The 21,201-nt window shown below is 27.4% G+C and overlaps 2 protein-coding genes across 2 annotated transcripts; both read right to left on the minus strand.

The window, feature by feature from the left end:
- Positions 1-725: 725 nt before the first annotated feature.
- LOC101489863 (polygalacturonase At1g48100-like) lies at positions 726-8,493 on the minus strand. Its single transcript, XM_004486461.3, has 7 exons — positions 8,282-8,493; positions 4,913-5,378; positions 4,494-4,661; positions 4,339-4,383; positions 3,835-4,042; positions 3,617-3,698; positions 726-1,615 (listed from the first exon to the last, which is right to left on the minus strand). The coding sequence occupies exons 1-7, from the start codon at positions 8,476-8,478 to the stop codon at positions 1,111-1,113; spliced, it is 1,671 nt and encodes a 556-aa protein (XP_004486518.2). The 5' UTR covers positions 8,479-8,493; the 3' UTR covers positions 726-1,110.
- Positions 8,494-14,436: 5,943 nt separating this feature from the next.
- Positions 14,437-15,578, minus strand: LOC113785411 (uncharacterized). The gene is made up of 2 exons (XM_027331747.2): positions 14,850-15,578; positions 14,437-14,769 (listed from the first exon to the last, which is right to left on the minus strand). The coding sequence occupies exons 1-2, from the start codon at positions 15,576-15,578 to the stop codon at positions 14,761-14,763; spliced, it is 738 nt and encodes a 245-aa protein (XP_027187548.2). The 3' UTR covers positions 14,437-14,760.
- Between the last annotated feature and the right edge of the window lie 5,623 nt (positions 15,579-21,201).

Here is a 21,201-nt window from a genome sequence, read left to right on the forward strand (position 1 = left end):
TATGAATTTTATAAGTAAAGAACTAGATCAAAAACATTTAAAGAAATGTACTTAAGTATTACACTTAAAAAAAACTACGAGTAAATAGATATTTTAATTATTAAAATTGTTAGTTTAAGTCAACTTAATCTTCAAATTTATGAAATGATAATTTAGCTCCTTAAATTAAAAAATATCAATTAATTTAGTCATATTTTAAAATTTTATACCACAATTTTAAAAGTTTTATATAAAATTTAATACAACAAATGACTATTTTTTAGTCAATATGTATATATTTTATTGGTTTCAATGAAAAATACTAAATTATTGATATTTTCAGTTTAAGAGACTAAATTTATATTTCACATATTTAAGAGATTAATTGATCGAATCTTACAATTTAGAAAATCAATTGATATATCATGTGTCAAAATTTGTTAACCACCAATTTTACTTTATTTACCTTAAATTTAACGTGATTGACCTCAATTTTCTTGTATTAAACTACATGCAAATTTGATCTCAAGAAAATAATGAACAATCATGTTCACATTTGTGGTTAATATACATTAATGGTTAATAACTTATGACATCTAATGTGTACATTAACTATCTACTTATTAATCACTTATTTAAACTGTCTTAACCATTGTTCAATTTCAATTGTTCAACACAAAATTGCATTAACCACTTAAGTTATTTGACATCATTACTTATAAACAACACAAAACTGAGACATGAGCTGATTTTTGAAATCTTATATATAAAAAACCAATCAAGCTATTACAATGTAGGTCCCAAAATAGACTATATTCTATATTTCATCACACAATACGGGAGTAACATACCCCAAATAGGGACGAATCCTAAATACTACATACATAATACTAGGCCACAAACACAACCCTTAAACAATCTCTCTATACATGTACTATATGATATACCTTCCATATATATATTACTAGGCTACCAGCAACTATAATATAAAGCAAATGTAATTGTAACTTCAATATAACAATTTTAGAAAGTTCTGCAATGGTATCACAACCACATTAATTGTAGCTGCATCCGTCACAATCTCCACATTTTACCAACGTAACTATAACTGCAATTTAAAACCATAACATCTCAAGCGCATTCGTATTCAGAGGACTCGACAACTGTCTCGGGTTCACCTTCTCTCAAACAATCAAGTGGAGGTATAGTCATAGTCTCTTGTCTTCCATAAGCATTCCAACAAAAAGGGTCATCTAACAATGCCCCTTCATAAGGCAAAAGCTCAACATCAGAGAGTGTTATGTTGGTGCAAGCAACACTATCACTACAAGCAAAGTGTATAGGAGGTGTTCTAACATCATAAGTACCCTTTATGTTTTTGTAGGACACATTGTTTACATATACAGCTGATGTTTGATTTGTACACTCTTTTGATAAACAATAGTATTGGTCTATGATGATGCAGTTTCTGACATTCTCCATTTGGATGTTCTCAAATGTTAAGTCTGTTACTGAGCCTGTTCCACCCTGCCATGTCTTGATCCTTAGTCCATTGTCTGATTCTTTTATGATTGAATTGCGAACTGTTAAGTTTGAGACACATGCACGGGAATTGTGTACTCCTAGGCTTCCAATGCTGTGGAAATCACCATAGTAAGCTTTTAATTACTTGTAACATAAAAGCTTGGTATATAAACTTTTAATTACTTGTAGCATAGTAATTAGTAAGCTTCTCATGTCTAACCAAGTAAGTGTATGTTTTGTTCCAATGAAATTGATTTTCGAAGTATATAATTAATTTTGACATGATTGGTTATTGTAGGGTATAATTAATTTGCCTTTAAAATTGATTTTAATTTGAAAGGGAGATTTGTAATTTTTCACCCATAACATGATTTTTAAGCTCAACAGGGACGAAAATATGTCAGATCGACGAGAGATGCATACGACCTAGTTTAAAGTTTAAGTCAGGTCAAACTTTTTTAAACAAATAAGGTCAACATTTCTTAAAAAATCTATTTAGTTAACTAAATGAGACTACATATCACATAAATTTTTTTTAGATCTGTCAAGACGACATATTTAAATAAATATAAATAATATTTTTTTATTACTACTATAATTATTATATCTAATTGTGATCTTTTTTATTAGATATTGAATTTTTTAGTAATTTAAACATATTAATCTTCTTTAGTTTTTGATATATTCAAATGTATTATTATAAAAGAGAATTGGAATAAGATATATATAAAGTCATATTCTTTAAAATGTCTGTGAAATATTAAAATAGAACTTAATTTTTTTGACATGTTAACTTGTTAGTATATTCAAAGATATGTATGCTTATTTACTGTTAAAATAAAATGGTTTTTAAATAGACTAACAAATCATACCAGACTTCCATCAAGACTAAGTTCAGACTTAAAAAGTAAGTCTACGACAAGCTACATACAAGACTTATGACTTAATTTTTTTTGACAGGTCATCTCAAGGCTCGCATATATCTATTTATACGATGATAAAAATTGATTTTGAATTTTATTTTACTTAAAATTTGATTGAATAATAAATTTGAGACTAAAAATCAATTACAGAGATAAAAGCTCAAACTTTTAGTTACAAGTCGGTTAACATCTATTTTTGAAAGCAAAATCATTCTCGATCACATCTAAACATATCAAAAATCAACTATACATCTCAAAAATCAAATTTTCCTCACCCAAAATTAAAACCAAAGTTACTCTAACTAATTTGGGTGGGCATTTGGTTAACATAATTTTAAGTAGAATTGAGTTTGTAAAAGTGAAATAATTTATGTTTTGCAGTTTTTTATTCTAAAAGCAAGTTTGGTACAAAAAGTGTAAATTTTTCAACTAAATCTAGATTTTATCGTTCCTGATCAAATTGAGCTTGACATAAACCAAACACATGTAATTTTACAAAAGTAGTTATACATTAGATACGATAAAATAAAAGTATACATATTAGAATGAAAATCTTAATGCAATTTTTACATCAAATGTGTTATTAAAATAGAATTATTTGAACATAAATCACTTTTCTTCCTACTCAATTTTGCAACGTCTTTCAAAGTCATGTCCAATAATTAGTTCCCCAAAAAGACACTAAGGTAATAGATTGGTATCCAAGAGCAGAGGACAAAACAGAGATGAAGAATAGAAACTACTGTCATATTAATGATTGGCAGTTTGAAATTCCCAACCGATAAAGTAAAATAGTCACATAAATCTCTAAAAGAACAAAATAATTCCTGTGATCATTTGAACTTAGAAAAGTTTCAATTTCAAACACAATTTTACCATTATTTATTTATTTTAGTTGAATTTTTATTTTTTTTTTGCTTAGTTTTAAACTATTTTTTTGTTTTATAAAAAAAAATCTATCTTTAGAGACACCTTCAAGAGTTATTACACTCACGCTATAGGATAAAGTCACTTTTCATTATTTTTTTGGCTTTTGAAATGGTTCTTGGAGCACAGAAATTGGGTATATTATTATATGAAAAACATCAACAAAGTTTTTTTCTTATTTTTATTTTATTTGTATATTAATCATAATTATTTGGTAGTTAGCAACCCACTTTAACTAAAATAACAGAAACTATGTGACATACCTAATTCCGTGGGTAGGAGCACAAGTAACACCCTCCACATTCACATCTGAGCACCCAGGACCAATTGAAATGCAGTCATCACCTATATTAAAAAAATATATATTATATTTTTCTAAAATACTCATATGATAAGACATAAATAAATAACATAGAACAAAGTTTCCATATTATTATTATTATTATTATTATTATTATTATTATTATTATTATTTATTTACCATTGCTTATCAAGGAATTATAAATTCCAACATCCCTTGTGTTTCCTAAGTGGATCCCATCAGTATTGGGACTAAGTTTAGGTGCAGAAATGGACAATTTATCGATGAGTACTCCTTCACAACCATCAAATTTCACATGGAATTGAGGACTATTTTGTATTTTCAACCCACTTAGCACCAAATTTGAGCTCATGAAGAACCTTATCATCTATAAAACAAAAATAAAAAAATTATAAGACATTTTATAAGAAGAAAAAAAAAACAGTTAAATAATTGTTAAGCTAAAATGTAAATAAGTACTCCCGTGTGATATTTAGTTAATTACGTAAAAATTATAATTAATTCAATTAAATAAATGATTAATTCAAATTAGTGAAATTATAGTAAAAAATATGATTAGTTATATTATATAATTAATCAAAATTTTCAATAATTAACTAGAGGTAGCATGTGTAAGAAAAAGTGTGTTTCTATAAAACATTTTTTATAGTCTAATTTACTCACCGTAGGGCTCTCACATGGTCCTGATATAGAGTTTCCATTAGGACCCTGAAATGCCCAAAAAAAATTACAAGAATTTAATTCTATTTCATTCAACATTAGATAGATAAATACAAAAAAAAAATGGTGTGAATGTTAATGAATTAAATTATTATTACCCTGTGAGGTTTGCAAGGAAGATCCCACCATTGTTCTCCATTGCCTTCAATAGTTCCTGTTCCATTTAGAGTCATTTGATCAAGTCTATAAAACACAAGCCATTGATTTCGACTATCTTTCTCAGGCCAACAATCTGGTCCATCTGGTGCCATCAAAGTACCATCTATCTGTATACATTTTAACCTTGTTACTTAATTATATAGGAAATTAAATGCTTCTAAATTGCAATATGTAGTTACAATTGCGACCGCAACGTGATGGATTTTGTTGAGTATGATCCATAGTTAATAGTTATTCTCTTTCACCTTAAATATAAAAATATAGCCAAATTTATCACCGCAACAGCAATTTAGAACCATACATACATGTTTGTAGCATTATTTAGTGATTAACAAGGAAATTGAACAAACATTCTTACTTGAAATACAAGTCCTGGTTTGCATGGACCTGAAAAGATAGTAGAAGTAATCTTAAAACAGTAATTTTGAGGAGCAAAAAGAACTCCTGAATCAACTGAACAAGCAGCTTTCCAAGCTGCTCTAAATGCAGCTGTATCATCAGCTTCACCATCTCCAACAGCTCCAAAAGACCTCACATCAAAAATGCATTCAGAAGAAGGTGATTCACCAGGATCATTTGGATATGGATCAGAAGGAACACTAGGAGGTGTAGGAGATTGAATAGGGGGTGAAGGTTCACTTGGTGCAGGGGAAATTTTCTTTTGTTTCTTGTGATGGTGGTATCTTCCTTCCACATTACTCAAATTATGTATCAAAAGTGTCATTGTAATAATCCATAGGATAAAAAATCTATGAATTAGACTCATCATGAGCTTTTTTTGTAACAATGTTGAATCACAAGTTTGCTTCAAAGATGATATATATCTGTGAAAAGAAGATACAAAATGGCTAGCTTTAAAATTTAGAATTCTAATATTGCAAATTAATGAAAGAGATTTGAAGTAATTTTCACAAGATACAAAGGAAATTGGTCTAGTAAGATTATTATGAAGCAAAAGGTTCTTATATTTATACTAAAAAAAAAATTAAATTTGTATGATGGGTAAGGAATATGTTCCTCAAACATAAGTTTGACACGTGTTTATTTCTGGTTGATCAAAAGTATAGGTGTCTTAAGGAAACAGTTGGAGGTTTTTAAAGAGACAATTTTTTAGGTCGATTTTTTTTAGTGACCTTGGCATGGTGTCTTTGTTTTTCAACCTCATTTTTATTATCCACTTTTTACTTTTACATTTACATTGTAGTTATAAATTATATTGAGTTAAATTATACTCTCTGAATATAAGCAATAGCAAAAAAAAAAAAAAAAGTTACTGTATTGAAATGCATCAAAATTTTTTTTACTCACTTTAAAGAGAGTTTGATTCATTTGTTCTATTCTAATTTGTTGGACATTGTGTACAGCTAATTTCCTCTTTTGTAATTTTTGAACATGTTTTCAGAAACCACATACTGAACAATTTTCATGTGAATGCTAAACTCCTCTGAGGTACTAGTTTTCTTGAAAATTGTGTTAACAACAATCATATTGCTAGTTCTTTTTTTCTTTTTCTATTCCAATTCTGTTCATCCTTATTTCCTCTGTTCATATGTTTTTTCTCAAATTAATCTCCCAAAAAGAGAAATGAGTTGCTATCAGTACATTTGAATATTAATTTTCAATTTTTATTTATTTACGAATATTTGTATATGATGCTCTAAGCCTATAATTGAACCTTAAAAAAATTGACTAATTTTTAGAACCTTAAATTTTTCACATGGTATATTTTTTATTCTTACACTCCATTTTTATTATAATGGAAGAAAAAAAAAAGAGAGAACATGGTATATTTTTATTTTTTTTTACTCCTCACATGGTAATTTTTACTCTACACCCTCATTCTCTCTCTCACACTCATTCACTCACATATAGGGCCACAGCTGAAAAAAATTAAGTATAATTTTAAAAAAATATTAATCAAGGCTAAATGCATAGTAAATTAAAATAAAGAAGGATATAATTAAGCCATATTTGTATACTGTCCAAGAAAATTATTAAAATAATTCTGAAATCGGAAAATGAGATTTTCACCATATTTTGTCCTAATCATACAACATCTTTCTTTATGTGTTTTATCTTGAAAGAAGCAAATCCAACACATGCTGCTCTAGACAAATTAATCAATAATATATAATAAGATATTGCATGTGAATTTATGGCTATGAGTTAGAACCAGAAATGTAAAGAACAAATTAACATATAGTAAAAAAGGAGAAAGCTACGCATCATGGGAATCGTAAACGTAAGAAATATATATACAATAGAAAGGCATAAAAACAATTGAATTAAGTTAAACAAATTTATCCTAAAGACTTAATTACAATTTTAGTCCATTTATTATTATTAATTTATGGAATTTGTCCTTCTATTTTAAAAATCGATAATTTTGATTATTCTTTTAAATTTTTGAATAAAAAAATGATGATTTGATATGTTTTTAGTGACATGACATACAATTCTATCACATAAAACTATCTAGGTGCATTAATTATTCATATGTCTTTAGTTAAATTAAAAATATAAAAAAAATTCAAAGTTGAAAACTAAATTTTTACGGCGTTTTATTCTAATTTTATGAGTGTTAATCATTCTACGTTGTATCATATGTCATGTTATTTAAAGTATTCTACGTCATCATTTTTTAGTTAAAAAATCAGAAGAATGGATTAAAATTGTCGAATTTTAAAATAGGAGACTAATTTCATAAATCAGTATAAATAGAAGACTAAAACTGCAATTAAATATGTCCTAAAAAAAATTCTCTAGATTGCTAAATTAAGAACTCTCTAATATGCTAGCCTAGGCCCATTCTACTTGATTTAAGGCAATTAATCTAAATGGCACTCCCATAGTTTTGAATTACTAGACTCATTTACATTAATTGGTTTATAGCCAAATATATAATTGCTTATTCTGTTCTGGTCCGACAAAGCACATAGATCAAAATCGTAATTTTGACGAAATTGCCACTGTAATTTTATTAATTGATAAAAAATAAGGTTCTCCAAACATGCCCTTAATAATTTATCCTTTGGTGAAAATAAGAAAAAGAAGAACTATGTTAAAGATTATGACTAACATTTTAAAAGTGAATTTGTATTTGGATGAATTTGTGAGATTGAAATATGAAGGTGTTATAGTAACCTTTTTTGACTTGAGTAAATTAAGATTCGGTTTGATAGGACTGTATATATATATAAAGAAGTGTAAATTGGGGGAATATGGTTTTGATGTAAAAGAAATTGATATCGTGACTCTTTGTTGTTGTTTAGCTGATTGTGGCCCTGAATTTATTATAGGGCACTTATATTGGTACCCGACATAAGAATTAAGGCATTCACGGGTGGAATCAAATCCTCTATCATTCAAAACAAAAAAATAATACTAGAGACATACACATAGATCTAGACTTATACCATGGAAAGTGACCGTCACTTACAAACTAATAACCCCATACATATATATAATATATATATAAGGGAAATCAAAGGAAGGGGCAGTACGTGATTCATGAAGCAAGTCCAATATTTGTCAAGTGTATAATCACTTCAACTTGTATTTTGTGTTATTTCAAACTTGTATTTTGTGTTATTTCAAGTGAAGTAAAGTGTTTTGTAGTTTTTGTGTTATTCGTAAAGATGCATATAATTGAATTTACACTACAAATTAGGTGACCATTGAAGTAAATAAAAAAGATTGTAAAATTAACTAGACTTTGTGACTTCACCTGATGAATAATGAGGAATGAGGGTATATTTTTTTATTTGTTATCTCTTGAATTTCTCTAAGCTCAATTCCGTAATAATCCAATGCAGTGGATAATATGTGTGTGTGATGTCGATAACTTCCATTGCAAAATATGTGTATGATGAACGGGGTCTTATATAGAAGGGTGAAGATTTTAATGTGAAAACATTTGAGCATGCACTACTATTGTTTGTCTTAACATGTCACGTGTGTACAATCACAATAGAGAGAGAGAGAGAGAGATTTCATAAACAACAAAACCAATTCCAATTCCAATTTCAAAAGAGAGTAGTTGTGAGCAGAGAGATTCGTGGGTGCACTTTTTTGTGTTGTGAGGTGACAACAGTGTTTGTGGTTATGAGCTGTAACACGTGGCAATTGGGTTACATGCACGCGCTTCACTCGCCAAATTAGTGGTTCATTACATCGTGTGAGTGGTGTGTAGTATTGTTATGATTGATAAGGTGTGTGTGTTGTTGTGTGTTCCTTCTATAATCTATATGATCACAGTTCCAATTCCAAGGCAATATCTTCACATGCAGCTATAAGAAGATTCTGCAGAAACCCAAGAAAGAAATAAAGTCTTGGTTTTTGTTTGATCTCACATTTCTTCATTTTTCATGAGGAGGAGAAGAGGGGGACACGTGTTCATCAGAATATTTCACGGGATGGTGTTTTCTTATTGTGTGTGTCACGGGCGAATGGAATTACTATTGGATTCACTTTTTATTCATTATTAATCATAAAAAGTTGAATAATTATATTTTTATTAGTTTTTTGTTTTTTTTTTATATCAACTTTGATAGGATTACGAGTCACACTATTGGCTGATCACTTTAAAAAAACAAAAGTGATATGTTGATTTTAATGAGAAAGAAGAGGACTACAAATTCAAAATAATAGCACGAAATTTAATTTCATCGATAAGTGGACGATTTATACATATTGGTCTATTAAGTATTGAATATTGTATAAGAGAATAATTTATATATGATTAATATCTTAAAATTTTGGATTAAAATTGTGATGCAATTCATTTTTGTGGTTATTTTTAACTCAATGCAATGGTGGTTAGACGAATTGTATTGTTGATGTAGTGCCAACATCAGTATAAGTGTATGTGCATGAAAAAATTTATGTTCAAAAGAAACACACCTAGTGGCTAGTGTGTTTGATCAAAGTAGAGGAAATAAGATATTTTTAACGATTTTGTGTTTGAATCAGGAAGATGATAAAAATTTTAAATAATTTTTCAATTATATTAAACATTTGTTTGTGATCTCCTCCTTAAATTTCCCAAAATGTTGTTAGGTGTTCCAAGTTAACAGGTTCACATTTTGCCATCTTCTTTATTGTTAATTCTAAATAAAGCACGTATCCAAGCACATGAAAGGTATATGTTTTCTTTTGAATAACGATGAGTGTCAAGATTCTTGTTAAGAATGTAAGCAAAGAAATAGATAATTTTAAGTATAAAGGTAAACAATCCAAGTATGAATAATGTTGAACATTATATATTTTATGTAGTTGAATAAATAGCTATAATACTCTCTTCATCTATTAATTTATATTATTTAGATTCATGATTGATCTGAGTTGAACTAGGTAGAATGATTGATTTTTGGTACTTCAAACAATGTTTTGTATATGGGGTTGGTGCTATCTTTAAAGACACTCAAGTAAATGATTATTTAAGGAGAACAAGATATAAAGTAGAATGAGAAAAGTGTCATTTTACAATGTATGTTGTATTGTTTATAGGTCTGTAGATGAATTCGGACTGGGCTTAGACCAATTCGAAATAATGTCGAATATTACAATATTATAGTGTAAGTGTGATTTTTGCAAAAACTAAATCTTAAAACTTCTTACAAAATCTGTTTACCTCTTTGAATCTTTGATTGCTCATCCGTTTTTTAAGTTTTTGATGATAAGAGGGAAAAACTTCATGATAACATAAACATGCTGCCATGTGTTTATGCATGTGGGTTTCTTTGTTTTTATAAATTCAAAGCAAAATCATAAATGTATTTTTCCTTCATTTAGCTTCTAATAAATTTATCTGTAAAAAGAAAAGACTTGGAATAAGTTCACCTCACATACCTTCATTATTTAATTATGATTGATGAAATACAATAAGATGAGTGAATAAAGTAGAAAATAGAAAGTATACATACTTGATCAGTGTATTATTATAAAAATAAAATAATTGTTTTTTTTTGTTTTGTTTGATTAAGGTAATTTGGAGTGAGTTTTTTCAACAACAAAAGAAAAAGGTAATTAGACTGAATAATAGATTTTTTTATAAATAAAATAAAACTCAACAATTGAATTAAATAGCCGAATGGGTTAAATCAGATACAAAAACAGAAGAAAGGGGGAAATTTCTTCTAACCAAACCCCTTTCCTTCCTCATTATGAATGCCAAAATTGGCAGTACAATGGGCCATATTATTGCCTATCATAGGAATGTGACTAAAGCTAGCCCAAGAGAAATAATGGACTAAAGCCCGAATCTCTTTATTTACAAAGTGATGTACCGTGCATTCCCACTTGTACCTTCCATTCATCCATCCTCATGGAAAATACTAGATTGTCCTTAATATTATTAATAAAAACCTCCAAAAAATTTACTTTTTTTTTCACCCATTTTCTTCGAAAATTTAAATTGTCCGAATCACATTTGCAAACATTTGAACATTTGAAACCTTCGAAACTCAAAAGTAAGATAGACTTCGAAACTTTGAAAATGTCGAAACATTAATTTTTCAAATCTTCGGAAGTTTTCCATTAACATGAAATTTTTGAAGTTCATTTTTTCCCAAAATTTTGAAACATTCGAAAGTTTCCATAAACATGAAAGTTTCGAAATGCAGAAATCTTCGAAACTTTCTAACAATCTGAAAGTTTCGAAATGTAAAATTCAGAAACATGAAGTTTCGAAACTTTGGTATTCATAGAAAGTTCCGAAATTGTTTCGGAAGTTTGGTCTTCAATAAAACTTCTGAAACAAACTTCGAAATAATGGAAACAATACGAAAGTTCCGAAATGCATTTTTTTTATAATAAATTAATAGTAATAAATTAATAATAATAAATTTCACACCTAATTTTAAAAATAGTGATAAATTTAATTAATAATAATATTATAAATTTATTTTTTAAATAAATTGTATTTTTTGAAATAAATTGAAACTTTCGAAAATTTCTATTTTTTTGAAATTTTTGAAATTGAATAACTTCGAAAATTTGAAAGTTTCGACAGTTATGTGTTTCGGAAATTTCAAAGTTTCGAGCATTACGTTTCGGAAGTTTTAAATTCATCAAAACTTTCAAAAGTTTTGTTAATTTCTTGAAAATCACACTTTAGAACTTTCAAATTAATCCAAAGTTTCGAAAGTTTTAGAGGATTATCGAAAATAGCATTTCGAAAACTTTGATATTTATCAAAAGTTTCGAAATTGATTAAATTTTCTGAAAAATTAAATTTCGAAAGTTTCAAATTTAATAAAACTTTGAAAAATATCAAAAAACTCACTTTTTATTATTTCTAAAGTTTGTAATTTTTGAATATTTAAGAAGATTTTGTAATTTTTGAAAGTGGGGGTGAGAAATAGAGCAGTAATTTTTTTTTAATGATTTTATACAAAATAAAAAATGACAAAATAGTCTTTAAAAAAAATAGAGGAATAAGAGGTACAACTGAAGGAGTGCATGATCTATTTCTCAAATTTTTCATTTTACATTTTCTTCGCATTAAATATTACAAACTTATGTGATGGTATCGAACTATAATCACCATCATGTTCAGTTTTTAGATTATTAATAAAACATTTTGACTTTTTATTTTGGAAGACGTCGACGACAATTAAAAAAATAAAATTAAAAGAACTAATAAGTCTCGCGAATATAAATAATTTATTTTATAATTTTTTTAAATAACACATATTTTCTCAATTCAATCTCCAAAATAAGTTAGTAAATAATTCTCATCAATAACTTTATATCATACATTTTAGGGATAATTAATTTAATATAACAATTTTTTAACAAAATCCACATAAACAGAAAAAGAGTTAAGGTCTCCTTAACAACTTTAATCACTAAACACTCATATTTTTTAGCCTACAATAAAAGTGTCTATATAACTTGAACTTATTAAAGAAAACATCTCCATTGAAAATGCTCTTAGGAGTCAAAAATAATTTTTTTAAATCAACATTCGCTAATTTCCCAACTATCAACTAATTTTAGGCTGACATAGCTTATACTGAGAGGTGAGGCTGACATAGTTTATTTTCCCACACAACAATCGATCACTGTAATGCATATCTCATTCCTCGATATATATCACGTGTATGCTCTTCTCTAATGATTTACACAAATCATCTATAGAAGTTCAATTTTCATTGTAATATTAACTACTAATATAAAAATCGTAGCATAAGTCTTCCATGTCATAGCTTTTGGTTTAAACTAGACTAGATAGCCATCTATATTGTGCCATACATTTATTAATGGAGAACATTGGAATGTGCCAATGTCCATCAAATAACGAGAAGGAATATAAAAAATGTATTAAATAACCGAGAGCATTAAACAATATACAATAAATGTGTTATGGCGCATGTAAAATTCAATAAATGGAATATTCATTTGTCATTTTTCGATCTCAGTATTATTATTTATGATTATATAATATGAGTGCGACATAATTTATTATTTTAACTAACATATTTTAATTTTATCTATATCTATTTTATTAAAAAATTCAACTAACTCTAATAAATACAAGCATATAAAATAGTGAATATTTCAACTAACTTTCTCGTTGAACTATCATGTTAAACCAGTCAACGGATAGATATAGACTGAGTTTGAGCCTATCAAAAATAGTGAGCATTTGACAAAATTATAGTACTCTCTGGTGATTTTGACAAATTAAATCTTCATACTTCTTAACAAATACTGCTTAATACGAAGATTAGATTAGTCTTCCATTTTTTAAGTTTTTATGATAAAAGACAAATGTTGCCATTTGCGTGTTTCTTTCTGTTTACAATTTAGAGCAAAATTATAAATTTATTTTCCCTTCATTTAGATTCTAATAAATTTACTTATAAAACAAACAAACATATACTTCACATCAAATACCATCATTAAATAATTATGAATGATAACATAGAAGTAGATAAGTAATTAAAGTGGAAAACAGAAAGCATACATATTTCATAAGGGTATTATTACAAAAATAAAAGAATTAACTTTTTGTTTGTTGGATTAAGGTGATTTGGAGTAAGTTTTTCACAAAAAAATAAAGTAATTGGAGAAAAAAAAATAGATTTTTCTTTATTTTCTAAACAAATAATTATCAACATTATATCTCTTGAGTGGACACACAAATAATTTTTTAAGAGTTTAGAATCGACACTCAAATAGAGAGAGGCAGAATATTACATATGCAAACTTGCATTCCATCTCATGAAATATCTTTAACATCATTTACAAATTTAAATATTCTTTTTAGACATTGTATTCATATTACTAAGCCGAGGGGAAAAGTTGATCGTATACAAGCTATTAAAGGAACGAATAAAACGAATACATCAAAACATAATTAAGTATGATATTAAATGAGTAAATCAAAATGTAGTAGGAGCGAATCATAATACTATTAGATGCCTTCTTACAAAATTATTTTATAATTTATTAATCAGATGTTTAACTAGTAATCTTTTAAACCAAACACATTAAAAATATTATTAAATGATACTCTTCAATAATTTTACATAATTACATTTTTAATGAGTAAAAATGTTTTATGCAAGTAGAATATTCATTAATATTTCTACTTCAATTTAAAAATAGTTGTCTCATTTATAAATAAAAAAATATCTCAAAATATTTAAGAAAGAATAAACTATAATGAATAATATTAGCATATTTTAAAATGTTATATCTTTTAATATCCAATTGATAATTTACTTATATCTAATTAAAATAAATAACTAAGCATAAAAGTCTACGTAAATAGAGGAAACATATTACTTAACAAGAAAATAAAATACTAAAAACAAATATAACAGTGAAATCAACCAAGATATAAAATAGTACTAGTAAAAATGAGATTGACAAACTAACAAAGACAGCAGCATGACCAACAACAACGTGACAGTTTTCAAATCCACATAAAGAGAACAACAAATTAACAAGAATACTGAAAATAAAAGACTAATTAATACAATTAATATCATGCCAAAGCAAGCCGTTGAATTCAGAGGCCATGAATGGAAAGCAAAAACCTATCATTTGAGATTCCTTCATCGGCAACGTATTTCCTGTGAAGCTTGACCATATTTTTCACAGTAAAACAGTTGGCATCTGGAACTGCATCAGTGAACATATCACCCTCAGAATTACGACATCCTTTCTCCAGCATAAGCGCCACAACAAAAAAGATTAGGAAATCTAGAAACATTAAAATGAAAAAGTTCAGAAACCGAACACAAATGGCTAAAATACTGAGGTAATTTCTGAGAAAAAACAACCTTAAGAGTCTTTTCCAAATTGTCAACCTCTTCCACGAGTTCGATGTTTAAAAGAACAGGGGAATCAGACTTAACTAACCACTTATGCATAACAGTAATCACACTCATATCACCTGACCATGATAAAACTTCACTCAAATAATTACACAAAGTAGAAATTTGTGAATCAGGATTTTTAAAGTTGTCCATAATAAACGTAATAACAATATTACGAAGAGCATGGGTACCAAGCATAGTTCTAATAGCATTTTCTTTCTCTTTATCGAATGGTATACTACTAAAGCTTTTTCGACAGCATCCAACTTTTGCAATAAGTTCCTTAATCCTTTTGGTGTTGGAATTGATGTTTCCAATAGTATAATCGTCACAATTAAATAACTCGTCGTTATCAATCTTGAAAAGAACAAGGACACAATAGCCAAATATGACAAGAATAGAAGACCAATCCATTTCAGAAACGGAAGAAATCGTTATGTTGTTTTCAGTAGCCTGAGATGGTAAACTCACGAAACGAGGCCTTACGCCAATTCCATTGAGTATTTGCTCAACAGTGTTTCTGAAACCAGGTACCACTGAACATAGCATAGATCCAACATAACTGCATAACTTATTGCTATCAACACCAATAATGTGGTTTGCTTTTTCGTATGCAACACGGAAAGCAATACCAGTGTTGTCGCCACCAGTTACATCAGGGATATAGAAATCACAATCAGTTGTGTTTCGCATATTCAGATTAATTTCAAACTGGTTTCTCATTTTTTCAATGACTTAAGAGTAGATGATAAACGAGTTTAGATTTTGAATTAAGCTTGATTAGATAAGCATCTATATATATAAGTGTATGTGGTGTACATTTAATGATGGAGAACATTGGAATGTGGCAGTGTTTATCGAGTCCATCAAAGAATACAATAAATCTATTACGGCGCATGTAAGCGTATCTTCGATTAGAGCGCTACATTCAATTGTTGAAAATTGCAACCGATGATTGAAAATTGCCTCCACTTTTCAACAGAAGTTTTGTATTACTACGAAACTAAAAATTTTAAACCCAATTTGGATCTTCAAAAATAAAAAAATATGACTTTTCGTCTGGCATCAAAATGACTTATAGTCTCCCATAAAATTAGCTGTGCCGGTTGCAGATTACACAGTACTTTGTTTTAATGAGCTGGATGGACTAACCCATTCAAATTAATTCATTTTGACAGCTCTATATAAATAAAACTAAGTGTTTTTTTATAAAGAGTTAAAAAAAGAAATAAAAGAGATATTTTGTGTGAAAAATATCAAATTTAAAAAAATATCAATTCTAATATTATATTTTCACTTTTAATATCTTAAAAATAAATCATCATATTTTAGAATTTACCTCTATCTCCATCCAAAAAATGTTTTTTTTAATGAATGCCTATAGAATTTCATGTACACAATTTTTTATAGAATTTCATGTACACAATTTTTTATAGAATTTCATGTACACAATTTTTTAAAATCAATTTTATGTTTATTTACCACAAGTTTTCATTTAGCTCTACATAAATTTACTTTTCCTTCATTTAGCTTAGCTTCTAATAAATTTATCTGTAAAAAGAAAAAGCTTCCGATAAGTTCACATCACATACCTTCCTTATGTAATTATAAATAATGAAATACAAGTATATGAGTAAATAAAGTAGAAAATAGAGTGTATACATGCTTGATCACTGTATTATTATAAAAATAAAAGAATTATTTTTGTTTGTTGGAATAAGGTAATTTGGAGTGAGTTTTTCACACACAAAATTTTATTGGAGTGAAAAAATATATTATTTTTTTATTTTCTAAACAAATAAATCAACAATATATCTCTTGTGTGGACTAAATACAAATATATCTTTTTAAAGAGTTATCATCGACACTCAAATAGAGAGAAGTAGAATATTACACATGCAAACTTGCATTCCAACTTATAAAATGTCTCTAAAATCTTTTACAATTTTAAATATGCTTACTAGACATTGTTTTCATGATTGACTGAAAATGTAGTAGGATAGTATCATACTCTATTTGATGTCTTTTTACAAAATTCCAAATAAAGTTATAAAAGAGATCGAAGGATAGTAGAAAGTTATCATAAAGGATCAAAGCAGAGGTGTTCATAGAGGAAAAATTGCACTGAATTGTACTAGTTTTCTCCAATTTTTAAAAATCACTTTGGAATTAATTTAAGTGTAGTTTTGAACTAGTTTATATATAAATCAGTTTAATATTTTATTAAAAGAATTTTAAAATATTTTTAACAAAAAAAATTCGATTTTTTTTCACGATAAAAAGGTTTCGATTATTTTTTGAAAAAAGAATTTCAAATATTTCTAGAAATTTTTTTCGAGAAAACTAGATGTAAAAAATATTTCGATAAAAAAATTCGATTATATTTCAAAAAAAAAAATTAAAAATTTTTCAGAAAAAAAAAAGATGATTTAAATTAAAAAAAATAACGATTCTATATTTTTTTTCGAAAAAGATAAATTTCAAAAAATTTATAGAAAAAAAATACTAATTGAATTTAAAAAGTTTTAAAATTGTTAAACTGGTCTTTGAAATAATTTAGTTAACTGATTTGTTTTAAATATGTGATTATGAAACATTTAATTGATTTGGCTTTTTTTAGTTAAATACAACTCAATTTATTAATATGCTACAATTAATCATATATTTTGCACACCCCTAAAGACATGTAGACATAGAACATCCACAATAAAACTCTATACTTTGTTTATTAAATGAGTTTTATATAAACACAATATATTTTATAACTTTTTAATCATAAATGTTTAACTAGCATTTCTTTTGAATATGTTAAAATAATATATTAATATGTAAATAAAATAGATAGTTTTTAAGTATTCATGTTTGTAAGTATTCCTAACTATAAGTATTCTTGTCATTATGATTCTTTATCACTTATAGTCTATATAAAGAACTTCCGTTGTATAGTTGAAACACATAGGTTATTCAACATGTCTCTCAAATTGTCTTCGGTGAGATATGTTGTTCGGAAAATCGTGTCCTCGACTTCGGTTTCTCCCTCTTTGTCTGTCTTACGGTGTTCTTTCAATTTTTTTTCTAGCCGCCACGCTCACAGTCACTGCCATCGTTCTCTTTGATGATCTTTTTCAACAAATGACCACTCTAGCAGCGTCTTACACCCCACATCGGCACATCCTTCAACGCGCATCGTCAACAAACATCCTACGCGCCCACATGCATCGTCACTCTCCCTACATATCAGATCCACGCGTCGCCCACTTCCACCGCACGCGACGACGCATCCAACAGTTGTTCACGACGCAACTTCTTTTGTTGCTCTTGCCTCAACCTTCTGATTCCATATCTGCCTTGAGTTTTGCAATTTCGATTCATGGATATATGCATTTTAGTGCAAACAACTCCTATTTCTATAGTTCGGACACGCTTTCTGCCACTCTTTACTAACCAATGACATCTTTATCTGAAACAAATAACATCTTTACCAACTACATCATATCTCCTTTATATGTCAAAAAATTGAATGGATCAAATTATGCAGTGTCATTAACATCTCACTTGTGATTGGTTTGGAGTTAGGCAATCACCTTCTTCATAGCAGCACCTTCTTAATATTTTTCAAATCTTAATATTTCCCTTAAAAAACACATTTTCTCATCAACACCAAATATTTTCTCCAACTAAAATCTTCATTCATAATCAAATCATACATTAAAACCTAAAATTATAATCAATCATTGTTTTTCAAAATACCTAAACACTTTTTCAACCTCGAATTTTAGCATAAAGTTGATATCTTTACTATAAAAATTAAAACTTTTAACTTCAAAACTTAAGATTGAAACTTTGTTCAATCAAAGACAACAACTTAGTTTAAAACAACATACATAATCAAGGACAACAATTTATATGATTTCAAACTTTAAACGACTTCAAATTTTAATTTATACCGCCATAAAAATCACAAGAGAACTTTTTCCTAATTTCTTTATAGTTTATAAAATTTCTACCAGTCAAATAGTTTTGAATTAAAATAACCCACAACAATTCATTTACCATTTTATTTCAAAACTTATTAAAAAAAATTGCCATAACCCACAACAATTCATTTACCGTTTGCAAACACACTTGCAAACGTCTTCATAACTTTACTAACGTAAACCCGATAATAAAATTTACATTGTCATTTGAAACTCATTTATTTGAAAACAACTCATTACGTTACTCAAATATATACAAAAATCAAATTTTCATATTATGACACACCATATTTTGACTTACTAAATTTTTTGGGGTATTGGTTTTTTTTTTTTGTTATTCAAAATTAACTCTTTGAAAGTAAGTTTATCTAAATAATAAAAAAAAAAAACACAACTCAAATCTTATTTCTTTTTCCTAATAACTTATTTGATCATTGACCACGTTACCTTGTGACTTATTTTGCTAACGCAATTTTCTTTTGTTTATTACTAATTTTTTTTAAGCAAAACAAAATAGAATTATAAACACACAATAGAACAAAGAAAAATCAAATAAATAAAATTATTCTCTTCCTTACTATACATACACGGTTTTGAACGTCATACTACTACAATAATAATAATAATAATAATAATAATAATAATAATAATAATAATAATAATAATAATAATAATAATAATAATAATAATAATAATAATAATAATAATAATAATAAAGAATTAAAATACAAGACTAAAAATTTGCAAAAGAACTAAAATACTTTCACATTACCCCCATCATATACATACACAATTTTACAAAATGAAAAAAAATTGGAGAAATTTATTCTTTACCTCAACAAAATAGCTCACAAGCATCGCTTAGTATAGAAGAACAAATTGTCTTCTAAAAATTTCTTCAATTAAAACTTAAATCTAGAAGAAAAACGAAAGTTTGTGTTCATTAATCAAAACAACGACACTTGTGTTGTTTGTTTGTGTTTTGAGAAAAATAAAATAATAGAAGTATGGAAAGGGGAGCATACGGGAACTAAAAGGAGGGAGAGTGATTTTGTTTGATGGTTTTATTAGCAATCTAATTAATTATGGCCACAAATTAAAAAAGGAGTAATGTTAGATGTTGTCACCTTAGATCGACGTATTATTTACTACCTTGTACAAAATATTTTGGGCAATAATAATATGGAATGCACTTCATGGCATATCATTAAGTGTCTCACTAAAAATATCTATTCTGACTCAACTCAATTCGCAAATAAATTTAACCAAAAGGTAGAACTTATAAAATATTCATCGATAGATTTATTTATTTTACAGTAAAATTAATTTGATTATTAGAATAATTAAATTTACTATTCTTTGCTAAAAAAAATTTACTTAAAAATAAATCAAGTCTCAAATCACTCAAAAACTTAAATAACTTTTTTTTATCGAAATCAAATATATTCTAAAATTTGAAAGTGGCAAAACTCTGTCGATTTTAAACATTGAGAAACTTCAATCTCGAATTTTAACTATTTTTACACGTGGACTAAATAAAAATATTTCAGTCGTGAAAAAATATTTTTTGTACTTTATTCATAAATAAAAGGAACTGATATACTCAACAACACGTTTTAATTATAAAACATAACTAAATATACTTAATTAAGAATTCCTTTACTATAGGTCTTACACCAAGCCAGTTGATACTCCTATAGATGCAAATGTCAAACACCTAACTAATTAGGGGGAACCACTATCAGATTTAGAAAAATATAGGAGATTGGTTGAAAAATTAAACTATTTGTTTACCTAATCAAGGGGAGCTTCTATTGATGTTAGTGTGGTAAGCCAATTTTTAAATTCTCTAAGCCACGAACATATAGATGTTGTAATTCGGATTCTTAAATACATCAAAAGTGCACCTGGAAATAGTCTCATTTATGAAGATAGAAGACATACTCATATAGTTGGTTACTCAAATGTTGATTAGGCTGACTCACCCACTAATATACGATCCACTTTTGGATATTGTGTGGAGGAAATTTAATATCTTGGAAGAACAAGAAAAAAATATGTGTTTCCAAGATCCAACAATGAGGCATAATACATGGTCAAGACACTAGTAACATGTAAAATCATCGGATTGAAACAGTTACTCAAAGAACTTCAATTTGAAAAGGTAGCTCAAATTACATCAATATGTGATAAACAAGCTGCAATGCACATTACATCAAATCTTGTTTTTCATTAGAGAACCAAGCATATTGAGAAATACTATCACTTAGTTAGAGAAAACATATAATCAAGCGACATCATCACTAACATTATCAATTTAAATGATCGTTAACAGATAC

Source organism: Cicer arietinum, chromosome 1, assembly GCF_000331145.2.
Source record: "Cicer arietinum cultivar CDC Frontier isolate Library 1 chromosome 1, Cicar.CDCFrontier_v2.0, whole genome shotgun sequence".
Classification (NCBI taxonomy): Eukaryota; Viridiplantae; Streptophyta; class Magnoliopsida; order Fabales; family Fabaceae; genus Cicer; species Cicer arietinum.